This window comes from Jaculus jaculus, chromosome 22, assembly GCF_020740685.1.
Source record: "Jaculus jaculus isolate mJacJac1 chromosome 22, mJacJac1.mat.Y.cur, whole genome shotgun sequence".
NCBI classification, from domain to species: domain Eukaryota; kingdom Metazoa; phylum Chordata; class Mammalia; order Rodentia; family Dipodidae; genus Jaculus; species Jaculus jaculus.
The window spans coordinates 4280826-4300838 of record NC_059123.1 but is presented as its reverse complement, the minus strand read 5'-3'; the positions used below and the strand labels follow the sequence as shown (position 1 = coordinate 4300838).

Below are 20013 nucleotides of genomic sequence, written 5' to 3'. Positions count from 1 at the left end.
CAGGGTGCTCAGTTGCATGAGACCTGGATGGAGTTTTTCACTCTAGCTAACGAGGCCAGCAGGAAAATAATAGGTTTCATGACAGAGGCCTGTAATTTCATAGCGTTCCTGAAACAAACTAAGATGGGAAGTGTGATCCTGTCTAAGTGAGAAACCTTTCTATTTCAAACAGGGACACTGTGCATTCTGTGAAGGAAAAATTTGGAAAGAAACTCTATGATGCGTTATTGAGGTAAGGGCTTGACATAAGTAACTCATAAGTTTTGGGGCTTCACCATCAAACACTTCAGACACTGTTGCACATGTATTTCCTTTCAACTATAAAGGGTTTTGAAGAGGTATTGCGTCTTACAAGACTATTTTATATTTCATCAGACGAACAGCTTGTATACATGAGACCCTATCAGTATATGCGGGTGGGTTCATAATGTGAAATCTGTTACAGGTTAGCGGGTGGGGGCTGGGAAGATTGCGCAGTGGACACAGTGCTTGTCACACGCACATAAGGAGCGTAGTGCACAGTTCAGATCCGCAACCCCGTGAATACTGACTGAGTGGGCATGGCCACCACCCCTCAGAAGGTGGAGATGGGGGATGCTGAGACAAGACGGCTACCTGGACAAGCCCACCTGCAACGCGATTCATATGAGAGACCGCTTGCCTAACCATGCACATGGCACTCACTGGCATGTAAACATGTCTGCAACACACACACACACACAATGTCAGCTGAGCAACTTGGTGACTCGAATTACATATTCACTTCATATATATTAAATATGTAGTTATTCACATACGAAACCTGTGTTAGGAGCTTTACTTAATAAATAATATTATTAAATGAACCATGTCTAATGCTTAGAAATCACTTTGCACCAGTTGTTTAATTCTACTATTATAATTTTCTTCACAGAGGAGAAATTCCTGACATGAATAATATTTTGGATCGAGATGACATTACGATCATGAAAAGAGCCATCTTTTCAACTCAGGTAAAAAGAAAAACAATAAAAGAATACTATTACAGGGCTGGAGAGATGGCTTACCAGTTAAACGCTTGCCTGTGAAGCCAAAGGACCCTGGTTTGAGGCTCAACTCCTCAGGACCCATGTTAGCCAGATGCACAAGGGGGTGCACGCATCTGGAGTTCGTTGCAGTGGCTGGAAGCCCTGGCACACCCATTCTCTCTCACTCTCTCTCTGTCTGTCAGTTGCTCCCAAATAAATAAAAAAAGAAATACTATTACAAAAAATCCTAAATTTTCCACAAGCATAGACTTTGCACCACAGTATAGAAAATTTGAATGTTTTTCAGTTTAATAGAACTATTATTCAAACAGAATGAGGTGTGTTAGACATCCATGGAAACTCCTGTTATGACCGTGAGGTTTGCTAGTCAATTTCAAGGTCATCCCAGGTGAAGATTCCAGAACAGTCGCAGAAGCAGTGAGGAAGCCTAGGACTTTCATATCATGGCTGTAGGTGAGACAAAAAGATCCATCTTCACAGGCTGTGAAGAGAGATCTAGAATCTTCGTCTGAATCACACAGACGCCTATTCATCGTCGTCAGTGTCCTGTCCATGTACTGAATGGATAAAGGCTACATGAATGTCAATGACTTCCTGTTGAAATTAATCACACTCATTATCTTTCCACAATTGACATTCCCTTGCTCGGTGACCTCAGAGACAGTCCTTGCCTCCTGTGACAACTCACAACATGGTCGATGACTCCACAGACCCCATCCTCAGCACCATACGACGGATCGGGCTCTTCAACAACCGGTCAGACAGAGTCAAGGTAGAGCTCATTGGCTGTGGTGGCTGCTTCAAACCTGTACAGAAGATATGTTGGGGGAATTTATCAGAGAATCCACTTAGTTGGTTTATTACCTTTAGAAACTTTTAAAGAGAATTATGCTTTCTTGTTTTAGGTTATTAGAATATAATGAATATTTTGATATTCTTGAAAACTGAAATGTACTTATGAGTTATGCTTTGAGTTATAATTCTAATTGTTTTCATTGCATGGAGTAAACACAAGAGAATTATTTAAATTTTTGGCAGTTTCATATATGTATACAATGTATCTTGATCACCTTTACCTCCACATGCCCTCTCTGGCTCCTCTCACTTTTCTGAACCCCTTCTTTCCAACTTCTTTTCTGTTTTTATTTGTGTGTGTGTGTGTGTGTGTGTGTGTGTGTGTGGCTTACTGAGTTTACTTAGAGTCACTTGCATGAGTACCAGTGGTTACACTACCAAGGAAAAAGACTCCCCCTCTCTTGCTAACCCATTAACTTCCTGTAGCTCCTCTGGAAGGTACGGGGCCTCCCGAGCCCCTCCCATCCTTGACAGAATGTTGACAAGTTCTGTGTTGTGTAGGTTGTGGTACAGGGGTTCACTCCCACTTCAGGCTCATGAGTGGAGTGGTCACGTCACGTTCGGAAGACAGTACTCCTTCCCACCCTCCAGCTCCCACGTTCTCTCTGCTCCCTTCTTCTGTGAGAATCATTAAGGGGGTGACAAAACACACATAGTATGAAAGTGGATGAGGAGAATCCCTGGGGAGGTTAGACTGGGATAGAAGTGGGGATGGGAAAAGGAGTTCAGAGAGGGAGAGTTAACCAAAACTAAGGATGTATAATAATCACATGTGAATTATGTTCTGACATTACCTAACTTTTAATGATTCAAATATATTCTAACAATACCTTTACTGGAGCAATCTGATATGATCATGGATCATGTTTATTTCTTCCTGACAAAGGTCAACACTAGGCAAAGCTTCTGGGGTTCAAGATTTTTATGTATTTCTCTAGAATAATCCACTCTTGTGACTGATTTCTACAACGAGGTGTCAGCGTCACTTGCGAAGAGCAATCACATGACTAAGCATGTGTTCTGCCACTGTGGAGCTTTTCCTCATGATGGTTAGCTAGTCATTTTAAAAAAATATTTATTTATTCATTTATTTCTAGCAGTGAGAGAAACAGAGAAAATGAGCATGCCAGGGCCTCTTGCTGTGGCAAATGAACTCCAGACATAAGGGCCACTTTGTGCAACTGCCTGTACGTGAGGACTGGGGAATCGGTCCCAGGGTAGCAGGCTTTGCCAGCAAATACCTTTGATCGCTGAGCCATCTTGTCAGCCTCTCGTGATGTTTACTGAGCATGCTGTGGCCCAGGCATGACGCTGGTGTTGTTGTCAGTGGTGAATGATTACCCCTGCTCACTCCCATTCATCTGTAAATTGGCACAAGCTGTTCCCAATCGTTGCAAAGCCCCCTGTGTCTCTTATTTCTTTCACTTCTAGCAGATGACTTATCAGTGAGGTTTTAGTCTCTTCATGGCCTTCCATGTTGGCGTCAAATGTCAATCTCCATCTTTATCTTTATCTCCGCAGCTCCAATGGACTATTCTGAGGTCTCCTTCTGTCCTGGGAATCCTGCGCTATACATTTATTCCCTCCTTTAAAATTATTCATTTCTTTAAACTGTCATTTTTTTAATGTTTTATTTTTATTTAATTATTTGGGAGAGGGAAAGAGGCAGAGAGAGAGAGAGAGAGAAAGAGAGAGAATGGGTGCCCCAGGGCCTCCAGCCACTGCAAACGAACTCCAGACGCGTGTGCCCCCTTGTGCATCTGGCTTACCTGGGTTCTGGGGAATCAAACCAAAGTCCTTTAGCTTTGCAAGCAAGTGTCTTAACCACTAAGCAATCTCTCCTGCCCTGAACTTTCATTTTTAAGCAGAGGTTTTGAACCATTTTTGTTTATTTGCAGGGGGAAGGATAGAGAGAAGGGAGGAAGGGAATGGGCCCCCCAGAACCTATTGCTACTACAGAACACACTCAAGATACATGCTCCACACTGTCCATCTGGCTTTACATGGGTACAGGGACTCGAACCCAGCCTGTCGGGTTTTGCAAGCAAGAACTATTCCTCGATGAGCCATTTCTCCAGCCCTTCATTTTTTAATAGGATGCTGGATATTGAACTTGCGTCTTTGTGCGTGTAAGCCTGTGCTCCTCCCACAGCTACGCCCCAGTCCGCTCATTAGGTCAAGGACATCTTCCTTATCCCTTACCCCGCTAGCTAGAAATACTTCTTAAATCTCTCTGCATTAAAAAACAAATTTGCCTGAACCCCGTCTCTGACTTTTTGACTGTTGTCATCTTTCTTACTCACTTATGCAAGACTTCTTAGCAAATAAAGTCCATTCTTAAGCTCGCTTTCGGGTCCCTTTCATGACTGGACAGACATGAGTGGATTTAGTGTGGAGAAGATGACCCCACTGTGATGACAGTTCAGGGGAGCGACGAGGCAGCCCCTCAGAAAGATTGGCACAGACATGGTGGAGAGGTTGGAACGGGGAAGAAGAGGTGGAAGAGGTCCTCCTGAGTGAGCAGTGGGCTGTGCGGGTGAGGAGGAGGGAGGGCAATAGCCCATGGGCTGCAGGATCTAGCCAGTGGAAGCCAAGGAAACACTGTAGCCAAAGCTGGCTTGGGGGCCATGTCATGGACTGAGTTCTGGTCACATATTGAGCTGAAGTCATGGTGAGAGATCCAGGCATAAGTAATAGGCACTTAAAGTACTGGTGTGGCGGCGGGGGTGGGGGTTGCTGGAGAAATGGCTTAGTGGTTAAGGTGCTTGCCTGAAAAGCCAAAGGATCCAGGTTTGATTCCCCAGGACCCACATGATCCAGATGCACAAGGGGTGTACGCCTCGGGAATTCCTTTGAAGTGGCTGTAGCCTCTGGTGCACCTATTCTCTCTCTAAAAACAGAAAAAAGAAAAAAGAAAAAAATCAAAATACAGGTGTGGGGTCCACAAAGGTTATTGTGAAGGGAGCTGTTCGTGCATGGATGGTGCTGAGAACAAGGGCATAATGACTTGGCAACCTCAAGGATTGATTGTGTGGGTGTTGACATGAGGGACACTCAAGAAGGCAGAGAAGTTTAGAAGAAAAATGCGGGGGGGGGGGAGAAAAGAGCAGAAAATTGGAGGAAAAAAACTTTTTTTGACACCATTAGGAAATATTTTCATAAAGTTAGGGAAAGCACCGAACAGCATGAAGTGATCTGAAGTGTTTGTGTCACATTCTGCGTGGTGTTTCTCTGTCTCACTTGCTTCTCTTTCTCTGGCACATACACTCGCCTTACCCTGTGCTATGCACTCGTAAGTAACTTTATTCCCAAGTCTGTGTTTCTGTATTTCTAAAGCTCCTCTCCCAAACACACATCCTAATAAAAGCTGACTGCATCTTTGGACAAAGCAAGGTGTGTCCCTCACAGTGTCCCGCTTTTCCCGTTCACTGGTGGGACTGAAGCCACAGGGTCTTCTGTCTGTGTGCAGAGTGGGCGTCCTCTCATGTGATGTACACTGGAGCTGTCCCTCTTGATCTTGTGTTTCTTAGAAAGGAAATAGTAAGGCCCAGGAGAGCCTCTTCTTTTTCTGTTAACTGCTGTTTTCCTCAGAACCTTAGATGCCACAGCCACCTCTAGCTGTGGATCTCCCTGTGAGGATCTTCTCTTTCTGGCGCATGTTATGGACAACACATAAAGATGGAATGGGGAGAAGACAAATGATGGGTGGCGATGGGCCATGGCTCATGTTTCTTTCCTCTTGGGAAAGCTGGAAAGCCCCTTGAAATTAAGAACTCTGGATAAAAGTGCTTTGACAATCAGTCTTTGTCTATTTGATTCCTCATTTACTTATGGTGCTTAGAATCAAACCCGAGGCCCTTGCATATGAGGCTGGTGCTGTTCCCCTGAGCCACACCTGCAGCCCTTAAAAAAATGCTTTTCAAGCTGGGTGCGGTGGCGCATGACTTTTTAATCCCAGCACTCGGGAGGCAGAGGTAGGAGGATAACCATGAATTTTAGGCCACCCTGAGACTCCATAGTAAATCCCAGTCAGCCTGGGCCAGAGTGAGACCCTACGTCAAAAACCCCCCAAAAAATAAAATAAAATAAAATAAAAAAATGCTTTTCATATCAGTGAAATGCTTCCCCAGGAACAGACAAGTAGTTCATTTTCCAAGCATACTAAAAACTTTCATACTTTCTTATGTCATCATTTTCTGACTTAGCCTTATGTCAGTTACCCCAACAATTTATCTGGGGTCCAACCTGCAAGCTATAAGTAGATATGAATACAAAATTTTGGCCAAAGTCAGGCTGGAAGGACGGTTCAGTAGGTGTGTGTCACATGAGCATGAGCACCTTCGTTGGAAGCACAGAGCCCACGTAGAGCTGCCGTTTGACTGTCTGTCACCAGGGCAGCCAGAGCAAGAGGAGGGCAGACACGGAAGTGGCCTGGAGGAGGCAGCAGAGGGAGGAGGGTGAAGGGCGAGGACCAGCACCACCACCGTCTTCCAGCTTCCAAGTGTGTGCCGTGACACGCAGATACTCCACGCACACCCATGCCCACATGCAAACACCACATACACACCAAACAATAGCAAAAACACAGTTTTAGCAAAAAATGCTGGGTGTGTACAGGTCAGTTGATTCTGGTGGGTGGGCAGGAGGATTTTTGTTGCTGTTGGGAAGCCCATGTTGGATTTGAACTATTCCTGTCTCAGCCTCCCTAGAGCTGGGTTTACAGGCATGCTGAAGGAGACGTGGTGCGTGCGTGCGTGCGTGCGTGCATGTACACATTACTAGGGATTGGACCCATGACCTTGCACGCGCTGGCAAACGTTCTGTCAGGGAGCTACACTCCAGCTCTGCGGGAGCATTTTATTTCCCCCATCCCGCACATGTGCCGCCTCCCCCCTGTGAGCAGCTGCCCCAGAGCTGTCTGTCTGTCACAATGGGTGATTCAGTAGATAAAAAGGTTCATTTTCCCATTCACTTTAGTCTCTTCCTTGCCTTTTTATGGATCAACAGTTTATTTTTTAAAAAATTTTTGGCACTTATAATCCATTGTCTAAGTGTATTTTAGTTTAACCATTTACCTAAGGCTTTCTTGGTTACTTATCAACTTATGCCATTGTGAACAAATCTGATATAAACATCTGTGTGGGGCTGGAGAAATGGCTTAGCGGTTAAAGCATTTGCCTGCAAAGCCAAAGGACCCAGGTTTGATTCCCCAGGACCCACGTAAGCCAGATGCACAAGAAGTACAAGTATCCGGAGATCGTTTGCAATGGCTAGAGGCCCTGACATACCCATTCTCCGTCTCTCTCTCTTCTCTCTCTCCTTGCAAAAAAGTAAAATTTCTATTAGAAAATCTGTGTGCATATTTTAGCATGCACCTTTGTATGATTTGGAAACTGTCAGCTCGGTACTGTGTATCTCAAGGAAACCCCCACGTAAGTGTGGAGGCTCCCGCGTCTCGGCTCTTGAGCTCCAGCACGCCACTGCACACCCGCCCCGGCAAGCGCGCGGGCCTCTGCTCTCAGTGAGATGGGATTGGGAGCACGGAAGCGGCTGGGAGCTCTAAAGGAGGCTCCAGCTGTTGCGCTCGTTAGAGACCCTGCCCTGTGGGATGGAAGCAGGGAGGCATAACAGAAGGTAATTTGTCTTGCTGAGGCCTGTAGTTGGGTCTACTCTGGGTGGGATTTGTCCATCTGTCTTTCCCTTAGCTCTACTTTCCATGGTGAACTGATCCATTGGTCATAGCAGAGTGGTCTGCTCTCCTCTCTACTGCTCGAGATAGGAACGGACTGACAAACGGGACAGGGGTCAGCCAAATGTAACTTTTACTGTGGAATAAGGCTGCATTGGAGGATGTGGTCTAGTGTGAGAGCAACGGTGAGCATGCAGGGCTGGAGAGATGGCTCAGCAGCTAAGGCACTTGCCGGCAAACCTAACGACCCTGATTCGATTCCCCAGCATCCACGTAAAGCAGATACACAAAGTGGCACATGCATCTGGAATTCCTTTGCAGTGGCTGGAGGCCCTGGCACACCAATTCTCTGTCTGTTTCTCTCTCTACTCACTCTGCTTGCAAATAAATACATTTTTTTAAAAGCTGGCCATGTGAACTTCTACTCTTCAAACCAAGCTTGAAAGCTGAGGTAAGTGTACAGAGCCGGCGTTGTCATGCAGAGTGGAAGACAGCGTAGCACTGAGAAGGAGTGGAGGGGGGTGGCTTTACTGCTTTGTTTCCTTCATTAGAAATTTCCCCTTTTTAGGTGATTTTGCACCCAGAGTTTCTGTCTTCCACCAGCCCCTTATTACCCATGGATTATGAAGAGTTTGTCCGAGGTTGCCATCTTGGTGTGTTTCCTTCATACTATGAACCCTGGGGTTATACTCCAGGTATGTGACATATACAGATTGTGGTATACTTATGAGTTTACTGTATTTTTTGTGCTTGTATGTATTATCAAAGTTGACATATAATTTCTATAAGGTTTTTCAATGTATTTAAAAAATGATTTTTTGTTTGATCTATATCAGGGGCCAAAGTTATGCTTTGTAGAGCCTAATATGAGAGTAAAGACAAGGATTTTTGTAAGAATGCTGCAGTGTGATTAGGTATATTTTGGAGGGTATCTGAGCTAATGCTATACTTGAAAGAAAAATAATAATTTTCTATAACTATTATATATTCCTTACTATCTTGACCAATCCTACCCACTAATGTGAAGGCAAAATCGATGTTAGGTAGTGAGTATGGGAAATGATAATCTACTATATACTTCTCTAAAATCTCTTTTAGAAAAGTTATTTTTTAATTATTAATGAGAGGCTGAAGAGGTGGCTTAGCAGTTAAGGTGCTTGCCTGAGAAGTCTCGGGACCCAGGTTTGATTTCTCAGTACCCATGTAAGCCAGATCGCAAGGTGGCGCAGGCATCTGGAATTTACTTGCAGTGGCTGGAGGCACTGGTGTGGCCATTCTCTTTTTATATATCTGCCTCTTTCTCTCTCCCTGTCTCATAAATAAATAAATAAAACATTAATGAGGTCTGAGAAGAGGATTCAGAGGATCAAAAGTACTTGCCACACAAACACACAGGCCTGGTTATCTCTGACTGTGAGTCCTAACACCCACGTCAGCTGTCGGGCATGGCTGCACACACCTGTAACCCAGTCCACCGGGGAGCACAGACCAGAGAAGCCCCAAAGCTCACCAGTCAGCCAGGCTGACCGAAAATGGCCGCTCTGGGTTCAATGAGAGATTCGGTCTCAAAGAAACACATGGATGAGCGATAGAGGAAGACACTCAACAGTCTCCTCTGGCCTCCGCAATGTGCATGTGCCACACATATCCACACGTATGTGTGTGTGCCATATATACCACCATGCATACTACACACATACACACACACACATGCAAAAATAATCAATGGATCTATTGCCTTTGTAGTGGGTAACACAATGAGATGATTAAAGAAGCAGCAGTGAAAATCAAGGATCCTCCACTTCCAAGGCTCAGGAACTAGTAAAAGAAAGTAGTGAGCGGCAGCTCAGGCAGTGAAGAGTTTGCCTGCAAGTACGAAGTCCTGGTTCAACCCCTGAACCTACAGTGAACAAGACAACCAGATGTGACAGTCACTTGTGAGCCCAGGCTGGGGAGACGGAGACAGGCAGATCTGTGGGGCTCACTGACCAGACAGTGTAGCCTATGTGGGGCATCGTAGGTCAGTGAGAGACTCTGTCTCAAAAAAGTGGACAGAGCTGGGTGTGGTGGTGCCCGCCTTTAACCCAGCACTCGGGAGGCAGAGATAGGAGGATCTCCATGAGTTTGAGGCCACCCTGAGACTACAGAGTGAATTCCAGGTCAGCCTGGACCAGAGAGAGACCCTACCTCGAAAAACCAAAAAGAAAAAAAAAGTGGACAGAATACAATACTTGAGATTGTCCTCTGGCCTCCACATGTGCATTTGAGAGAGCACACACATGCACACACTCTCTTCTCCTTCTCCTCCTCCTCCTTCCTCTCTCTCTCTCTCTCTCTCTCTCTCTCTCTCTCTCTCTCTCACACACACACACACACACACACACACAGTGGTAATTCAATGGAAGGTAAGGTATTGTCACCAATGACATCAGTCCAATGCAAAATTCCTCCAACTCCACTTTTCTAAGTAGAAGGTGTGTTCTCCAAGCTACTATTACTTTCTTCTTCAATCCCTAAGTAACATGGTTGCCAATGTTATCAAGAGTGATTGGCTTAGGCCAGGCACAGTGGCATATACCTTTAATCCCAGAACTTGCAAGGCAGAGGACTGCCATGAGTCCAAGGCCACCGTTAGACTACGTAGTGAATTCCAGGTCAGTCTGGGCTAGAGTGAGACACTACCAAAAAAAAAAAAAAAAAAGAGTGATGGACTGCTATTTATATTGAAATGTCTAGTTAGAGAAGAAGAGATTGGAGGTGCAGCTCAGTGGTAGAAAATGGGTTTAGAAAGGGAAAGGCTTTAGGTTTAATCTTTAGCACCACAAAATAAAATAACACATAAACAAGAGATATACTGTGAATGCATTCCGGCGGCAAAGAATTACAGTAATAGCTTCCCAATCCCCTGTGGCAATGAGCAATGTTCTTTCTGATTTGAATCCAGTTCTACTTATCATTTTGAAACAAAACATTCAAAAGACATTTTCCCTTGTAATTAAGAGAATAAATTTTGCCCTGTGCATTTTGGCTCCATCCTTGATTTGTAGCTCAAGGTGGGCTGCAGAGGCCAGGGGAGAGAGGAGTAATAGGTAGGATAATAAAAGAAAAGAACATTCCTGTTTTTATACCCAAATTTTAATATAGAACTGAAGACTCTATAAGAAGAATTATAGTCTATAATCTTTATAATATAATCCTTATAATATAATAATCCTTATAATATTACATTATATATAATATAATATATATCATTATAATATAATATATACACCAGGACTTTACATCTATTAAGAAAATCTTGTTCTGGCTGGACGTAGTGTGCACACCTTTAATCCTAGCACTGGGGAGGCTGAGTAAGAGGCGGAGTTCAAAGCCAGCATGGGCTTGAGTGAGTTTCAGGTCAACCTGCATGAGAGTTGAGTTCCTTCCTAAACACACAAACATGTACGCACACACACACATACACACACACACACACACAGAGAGAGAGAGAGAGAGAGAGATGGAGAGACACAGAGAGAACATCTTGCTCTGTTGTTTTAGATTGTCTACCAGGGGCAATGTGCTAGCAGCTATAAAATCATTAAAACTTTTGGAAGAAAAGAAACAGACTTACTACTGGCAGCATGAATAAGTTTATCCAGCACCCCAGCTATCTCCGTCATAGTGCTAAAAATTACTACTGATGGCAGCTCTGCATTTGTGAAGGAGCTTTCTTTTTATGAAACGTCCATGTATTTACGTTGTTGATCTAACAGAGCCTTCACAGAGCACTCTTTCCTCTGGCCAGCTCAACACTCATTCCTCCCATTTGTAGTATAGAGTGCACTTTGTGTAGGGAGGAGTCTTGTGACGGAGGAGAGAATCAACACAGGAGGGGCTGCGGGGAGTGGGACGCCATTTCCACTGTGGGAGAAGAATGTCCTAAGCCAGCAGCTGCCTTTCCACCCAGACCTCGCTCTAGAGGATGAGGAGCTATTAATAACGCCAAATGACAAAGACGTTGCACCTCATGTTCTGAGATAAAGAAAAAGAAGATAGTAAAGAAGACATATAAACAGGGAGGGAAATTTTGGAATCCCCCATAATCATTGAATCACTCTGTTTTAAATTAGCCAAAGTCACTTTCCTCAACCTATACCTAAAGATAAACAAGGCTTCTCATGGGAGAAATTTAGCATTCTCATGCTATGTAGCTTTCAAAGTATTTTAGAAAATAATTTTAAATGAGGTTGGTCTAACTATATAGAAAACATCACTGAAGCCAGCCCTGTTCCCTGAGAGATGAAAACAACATATTTCATTACATTCATTTTGTGGACCTGTATTGAGCGTACATGGCTCCCTGGCATGTTATTCCAAAGTGTATTCGTGAATCATTTAGTAAGAAACAAACTGGGGACTTGTAAATGTCCAGGGAATTTAAATTTTTTAATTTTTGGTTTTTCAAGGTAGGTTTATCCCAGGATGACCTGGAACTCACTCTGTAGTCTCAGGGTGACCTCGAACTCACAGTGATCCTTCTATCTCTGCCTCCCAAGTGCTGGGATTAAAGGTGTGCCCCACCATGTCTGGCTAAATTTCCAGGGAATTTTTGATCAAAGTTTGTGTATATATGAGGATATAATTTCTTTTAGGTGTAGTTTCAAAAATCACTAGCTGTGTAGGTAGATTGGTAATCTCCACCTATCTTCCTCTCCACTCCTTAAAAGTAGAAAACACTGCTTTCTAGCTGCAAAGTGAGACTGAGGAGATAGTTTCAGAGAGGAGAAAACGTTGCCGTCTAAACTCATGAGCAATGGGATATCTCTTTTTTCATTCATTCTTGCTCAACAGTTAAGAGTAATTCCATAGTCAAATATAAATTCCTTATTAAAATGGATATTTACTTATTTTGCAAGCACTGGGAGAAAGGGGGAACATGGGACCTCTTGCTGCTGCAAGCAAACTCCAGGTGCATGTGCCATTTTGTGCATCTGGCTTTACTTGGGTATGAGGGAACTGAACCCAGGCCATTAGGCTCTGCAAGCAAGTTCCTTAACCACTGAGCAATCCCTCCAGCCCATTAATGGAGATGTTTTTGAGAGCAAGAGATTTCTAAAGACATACCAGCTTGGAAACACGCTTGCACAAAAGAGGAAGGAAAGCTGCAGGAGGCCACAAATTCACTGACCAGCCGAGACACTGGCAGGGATTTGTACCCAGGAGAGTTAAATGAGAGGCGAGCTGGTTGTGTCCAGTCGTATGTCTCTGACCGCAAGGACTTGCCAAGAAGATTCCACAGGCTTAGAATGGAGCAAACAAAGCAACAGAGTGACCAGCAAGGCCTGAACAGTGGAGCACAGCAGCTCTGGACTAGCTCAGCAGTTAAGGGTGCTTGCTTGCAAAGCCTATCAGCCTGGGTTCAATTCCCCAGTGCCCACATAAAGCCAGATACACAAAGTGACACATGCGTCTGAAGTCATTTGCAGGGACAGGAGGCCCTGGCCCGCCCATTCTCATTCTCTCTCTCTCTCTCTTTCCCTTCAGATAATTAAGTAAATAAAATATTTTTCTTTAAAATGGATCTCTGGACTTTGCGCCTCACTTCAAATCCCCACATGACCAGGATATCTCCTGACTTGGGGATGTTGGGCAAGTTATATGACTTTTGGGGCTTCAGTTACCTGACCTGTCAGATAGGGATGATTAAGTGGGTTACTAATTTGTGTAATGAGCTTATAAATACCATGCCTGGCACAAAACAGCCATTGCTCCTACCAGGCAGACAGGCATTTCCTCCTCTGTCCATGTGAAGATGTAGGAGCCTGTCTGTCTGTTTCTCTGTCTGTCCTACAGCTGAATGCACTGTGATGGGGATCCCCAGTGTGACGACAAACCTCTCGGGCTTTGGGTGTTTCATGCAGGAGCACGTGGCGGACCCTACTGCGTATGGTGAGGAGGTCTTCATCTTTATCCCAGTGGGGGGCAACCTGACCTCTAGCCAACAGAGAGCTGGGTGGTCCAGGGGCTAACTCTAAATCTGTTCTGATAATTCAATCAATGTGTGTACTTTCAGTTTAATTAAAAGTAGAATTTAGGGCTGGAGAGATGGCTTAGTGGTTAAGCGCTTGCCTGTGAAGCCTAAGGACCCCGGTTCGAGGCTCGGTTCCCCAGGTCCCATGTTAGCCAGATGCACAAGGGGGCGCACGTGTCTGGAGTTCATTTGCAGTGGCTGGAGGCCCTGGCACATCATTCTCTCTCACTCTATCTGCCTCTTCCTCTTTTTCTCTGTCAATCTCAAATAAATAAATAAAAAATAAACAAAAAAATTTTAAGTAGAATTTAATCAAGTGGGTTAGAGATAAGAATGTTAGTATGAATAAATTCTAAAAAGATAAAGAAATCAGGTGCAAAACCTGGACTTTGGCTTCAACGTATGTTTTGTGGCTTTTAGTTACTATAGTTTTCTGAATCGGGTTTGGCCCTCAACTTCCTAAAAGTGATTTGACAACACCCATGGCTTTGGAGTGTACATATGGGTGACTATATAGAGAACATATGTATTATTTTGTTCCATGTCAAGTTCGAAAATTTCCCTTTAAGATGGTAAGGGAATTTGCATACCAGTGTGCATCCAAGTGTGTTGCCTAGCAGCAGGAAAAGTGAGTATGGGATGGATTCTCTGCCTGTGCATTGCCAGTTCCCCGACTCTTCACAATTACAAGGTTGCAATTTTCTTTCTTTTTTAAAAAAATATTTTTTAGCCCGGCATGGTGGTGCACGCCTTTAATCCCAGCACTTGGGAGGCAGAAGTAGGTGGATTGCTGAGAGTTCAAGGCCACCCTGAGACTACATAGTTAATTCCAGGTCAGCCTGGACCAGAGTGAGAGCCTACCTCGAAAAACCAAAAAAACATAAAATAAAATAAAAAAAGAAATATATATATAACTTATTTGCAAGCAGAGAGAGATAGAAGAGAGAATGGACATGCCAGGGTTTCAACTGCACATGAACTCCAGATGAACGTGTTGGTTTGTGCATCTGGTTTTACACGGGTATCAGGGAATCGATCCTGAGTTGTCAGGCTTTCCAGGCAAGTGCCTTAAACGCTAAGCCTTTCCTCCAGCCTGCAGTTCTCCTTTCTGATACTAGAGCTGTGGTTCTGAGTCAGAGCTGCATGGTGGGGCCACTGGAGAGCTTAAAAAGCATTGTGTCCACTTCCTGCCTGGAGACTCTGGTCCCTAGAGAAGCAGCTGGCTAGTGCAGGTTAGGTGGTTAGACTTTTGCTCAGCAAGACGCACTTTGTTAGCTGCGGGTGGGTGGTGGCTTACAACCAGTAGAAGGTCACTGAAGTCCTGAAGGCCTTAGAGAGGAAATGGTAAGAGGAGGGCGGAAGCTGAGGCGGGAAGGAACGATGCACTGTTGAGACTGCCTCCCTGCTTTAACTGCGCTCTGCCCTCCGTGTCCTTCAGGTATTTACATCGTCGACCGGCGGTTTCGCTCTCCAGACGATTCTTGCAATCAGCTGACTCAGTTTCTCTATGGATTCTGCAAACAGTCTCGCCGCCAAAGGATCATCCAGAGGAACCGTACGGAGAGACTCTCCGACCTTCTGGACTGGAGATACTTGGGCAGAGTAAGCGAGCGCGTTGTCTGCGCGGGAACCCTGTTCAGGTTCCTCTGCAGGCCGGGCGCAGACTTAGCACTTGCTGCGCACACTTGACGGCCCGGGGTCAGATCCCTCAAAGCCACAGAGAGCTGCGGAGAGCCTCTGTAATCCCACGTAGCCATGGCAAGAGGGAAGGTAGAGACTCAATTCCCTTGGAGCTCACAGGCTGGCTGCCTGGCAAACACACTGATGAACAAGAAACCCCGCCGAGGCAGGTATAAAGGTATAAAGGCAGGTGTAACAGGTATAAAGACGAGGACTGACATCCAGACATGCCCTCCGTGTACCCACATGAACACAGAGAGGCACAGGAGAGGGTGGAAAGGACCATGTTTCTCAATATGGCAAGTTCAGGAAACACCTCTGTTCGATTGTACAGTGGGTGTCTGAATACCCAGGTGTTCCCAGACCTTAGAGCTGGGTGACCACTGCCGCCTCCGGCTCCTTGTCGCGTACCCGCCTGCATGGTGGTGAACTCCCCTGGGAGAAGTGGGGGTGGCCACCTGCTGAGGGTCTGCATACGCTTGAGGAAGTGCACACTGAGTAGTCGGTTGTACCACTGCATGTCAGATTTTAGAATGCAGCTTTGGCTCTCTGATCACTTGGGAATTTCCAACTGTGGTGACTTTTCCCTCTGCTGGCCCAGGCCCTCACTCTCCACTTGGGTTCTTTGTCTTCTCCAGCTCCCCACATGGCAGAAGTTCCTTGAACTTTCTTTTCTCTTTTTTTTTTCCCCACTTTTTTCCACAGACCCCTATCTGGTCACTTGACTCCTGAGCTACATATGGCCCACATGGGCTTTTGGGCTCCACATGGGGCACTTCTCTGCTCCCCACTTTCTTTCCCCATACATCTCAGCCTTCCCCATTCTGCACTCCTTTGTAAAATCTGAATAAAATGTGGTATTTTAAAAATCAAAAAAAAAAGGGGGGCCTGGAGAGATGGCTTAGTGATTAAGCACTTGCCTATGAAGCCTAAGGACCCTGGTTCAAGGCTCAATTCCCCAGGACCTACATTAGCCAGATGCACAAGGGGCCACACATATCTGGAGTTCATTTGCAGTGGCTGGAGGCCCTGGCATGCCCATTCCCCCCACCCCCAGCTCTCTCTCTCTTTGCCTCTGCCTCTTTCTCTCTGTCACTCTCAAATAAAAAAATAAAAAATAAAAAAATCCAAAGCCTACATTCTCAGAAGTTTTGTTTCTTACCTAAGATCTGAAGCAGGATCAACATTTTGTGTGTCTGAATATTCAATATTTTTTCCATACTGCATTGCTCATCTGTAAAACGAAACAGTTGTTTCTGTTTCCAGTCACCTTAGTACTCTGTTCAGAGCACAGCATGGCTATTGACCGCCAACATTTTGTGATCTTTCTTTGCATGTACTGAAAACTAGCAAAACTATTATGTGATTTCTTCTTGATTTTTCAAATTTAGGATTAATAGATTCTACAAATATATATGTGTGTGTGTGTGTGTGTATACATATATATATATATATATGAATGCAATGTATTGAAATAACACCTGAATATGTACACTTTTATGTATCAGTTAACATTAAAAATATGTTTTATTTAGTTGAGCGTGGTGGCACATGTCTTTAATCCCAACACTTGGGAGGCAGAGGTAGGAGGATCACCATGCATTCAAGGCTACCCCAAGACTACATAGTGAATTCCTGATCAGCCTGGGCTCAAAAAACCTCAAAACAATAACAACAACAACTATGTGTGTGTGTGTGTATACACACACACACACACACACACACACACACATCATTTAGACCTAAAAGACTAAGGCCTTATATGATAACTTGGAAATTGAGATAGCTAGATTTTTAACTTGTGAATTGGCTTTTATCAACAGTATTACCAGCATGCCAGGCACCTGGCATTAAGCAGAGCTTTTCCGGATAAATTCCACATGGAACCCACGTCACCACCTGTGGTAAATATGGATATTTAATATGTGTTATTTGTTTGTTTGTTTTGAAAGCTAATTTTTCCATCTATGACAGCTCTAACAGTACCTTTTAACCAGGAAGTAGCTAAGTAAGCCAGCATTGTGCTTTTTTTTTTTTTTTTTTTTAAATAATGCCTGACCCACAGTAAAGCATAGGGAATTCCCTAAGCCTCTGATTCAGTTTTGGCCTTGAGTATAGGATGAATGGACAGCTAATCCATGTCATTGGAGGAACCTCCATACTAACCTGCTACTCAGCCTTAATGAATGAGGTGGCTCTGTTAGGCATCCATTCTTTTCAACAGTTGTTTAATAGTAAACTATGCTGTTGTGACGGCCAGTGAAGTTGATACCCAAGGGAGTGTTTAATGCAGGATGACCATTTGGTGAGAGGGAAAGAAGACAGATTCATGCATCAGAGGAGGCACTGGACTAGGAGCAGTTATGTTTCATTCAGCATTGCTCACCAGAGAGTTGTCTCCTAAAATCCAATTAGACATTTGCCCTCATGAAAGTCCCAGGGGTCACACATGCCAACAGAGGCTTGAAGAGCACTACAGGCAGGGAAGACAGGAGGGAGGCCGGCAGCTCCTCGGCAGGTGAGTCCCTGTGGGGTCTACACAAAGACCAATGGCTTTAGCTTTGCATCCACCACAGGACCGCGCAGGGGTAAGAAGGTGAGTTCCACATGGTTGGCGCAAGGTCACCGTCAAGGGAGCAGAATCCATGCCCCAGCTTTGCAGGAGCTTGGGGAGGAGGAGCCCTTGAACCCATGAGCTTCAGAGGAGCCTAAGCAGCATGATGTGTCCCTGTCTCCAACAAACAAGAGAGCAAAGATGTACCTTGCTGTATGGCCTGCAGTGGCCACTGTCTTGGGCCAGTCCCCACAAACCAGCTTCCACAGTCCTCATACGGAATATGCTCACTGGCAGGGAGCCCCCAAAACACAGATCCCCTACACACTCTCAAATATCTGGCTGAAGGTCTCTGTCAGGGATTCCCTTTGCCAAAACAATTTGACCAAATAACACCGTGTGCATCTCCCATCCAAGGGCTCAGCTGTCCCTGCTTAGGTGGAGCACATCCGGGGTGGTGTGGCCACAGGTCACTAGGTGGCCCCACCTGTCACTGGTTTCTGCTGGAAGAGATGCAGAACGATCATCCCATGGAGCAGCTGAGGGTGTCTTCTCCATCTGCAGAGCCCCCCAACTTCTGCACAGTTCTAGCAGTCAGAGTCGACATCCACGTGTGTAAGGTAGACACTCTGCTTGATAGTTCAGCTGCAATTGCTAATTTATGTGTTTATTCAAATAACTCTGTGCTAAATGCAACACACACACACACACACACACACACACACACACACACACACACACACTGCTTTCAGGTAAAACACCCAAAGCTTGAAGGGCTATAGATACACGGTTTCATAACAATGGACCACTGGGCATGGTGGCGCACACCTTTAATCCCAGCACTCAGGAGGCAGACGTAGAAGGATCACCATGAATTCGAGGCCACCCTGAGACTATAGTTAATTCCAGGTCAGCCTGGACCAGCGTGAAACCCTACCTCAAAAAACCAAAACATAAATAAAGAAAAGAATGGATCAGTGCTTTAACAGTTTCCTGCACAGGCCTCCCTGACCAAGTGCGCATGTTCCTGTAAGGGCAGGCGTTAGTCAACTTACTTCCTGTGTCACTGTGTTCTTGAGGCTCAGTACATGTTGGTGCTCTGTACATGTTTATGGAATCAGTTTTCTCCATGAATCTTGGGGCATTTGATAAAATGACACTTTTAGTCACTTGATGTAAACCAAGTGACATTTGCTCACTAATTAAAATTACTGTGGCTGGCAGAATATCAGGGTCAACCCTGTGGCCCACAGACAGGATTCTGTCTAGCGATGGCTGTCCATGGCATGTGTAGCTACCTATGTCCTTTCTAAACAAGTCTGGAGGTCAATGGACAATATCATCAGTGTACAAGGCAGTTGAGACTACACAAGCCTGATGCTAATATTTACTATACCACTTATGTGCTAGGTAAATTTGTTACTTGTCCTTATTAAAAAATATTATTGAGATGGGGAGGTAATATGATGGAGAATGGAATTTCAAAGGGGAAAGTGTGGGGGTGGGGGAGGGAGGGAATTACCATGGGATACTGTTTATAATTATGGAAGTCTTCAATGAAAGTTATTTAAAAAATATTAAATTTTCTGGGCTTGGTGGCACATGCCTTTAATCCCAGTACTCAGGAAGCAGAGGTAGGAGGATCGCCATGAGTTCAAGGCCACCCTGAGACTCCATAGTGAATTCCAGGTCAGCCTGGGCTAGAGTGAGACACTACCTTGAGAAATAAAAAAAATAAAATAAATTTTACAACATGTATGTAAAACAGGGCATATTTCAATGTTAAAAATAACTATATTTGATTAATATCTGTTGAAGTTGGGAGTACAAGACTCAGGGTTTAATAACACCTCAACTGACCAGAAAAGGCATCGGATTACTATTTACATTAAATGTGCATGCAGTATTTATAGCACTGAAAATCAAGAGGTCACTGTGAACACCCACATCTTCTTTTTGTCTCTGGCAGACAGAAGGGTTTAAGTACCCCAGGCCTTCCTCAGTGCCGCCTTCCCCACTGGGGTCTCAGTCCTCCAGTCCCGGCAGCAGTGACGTTGAAGATGAAACCGAGGATGAGAGATATGATGAGGAAGAGGAGGCAGAGAGGGATCGGCTAAATATCAAGTCACCATTTTCCCTGAACCATGTGCCTCACGGGAAGAAAACGCGACATAGGGAATACAAAAACTGA

The 20013-nt window shown here is 44.8% G+C and overlaps 1 protein-coding gene across 1 annotated transcript in view; it reads left to right on the top strand.

Annotated features, from left to right (window-relative positions):
• Gys2 (glycogen synthase 2) overlaps positions 1-20013 on the top strand; it is a 44424-nt gene extending 24411 nt beyond the window's left edge. Inside the window, exons 9-16 of the mRNA XM_004664419.2 lie at positions 173-232; positions 914-992; positions 1687-1800; positions 8141-8267; positions 13411-13506; positions 15027-15190; positions 17092-17172; positions 19792-20013. Coding sequence (XP_004664476.1) covers positions 173-232; positions 914-992; positions 1687-1800; positions 8141-8267; positions 13411-13506; positions 15027-15190; positions 17092-17172; positions 19792-20013 — 943 coding nt within the window. The remainder of the gene's footprint in view (positions 1-172; positions 233-913; positions 993-1686; positions 1801-8140; positions 8268-13410; positions 13507-15026; positions 15191-17091; positions 17173-19791) is intronic.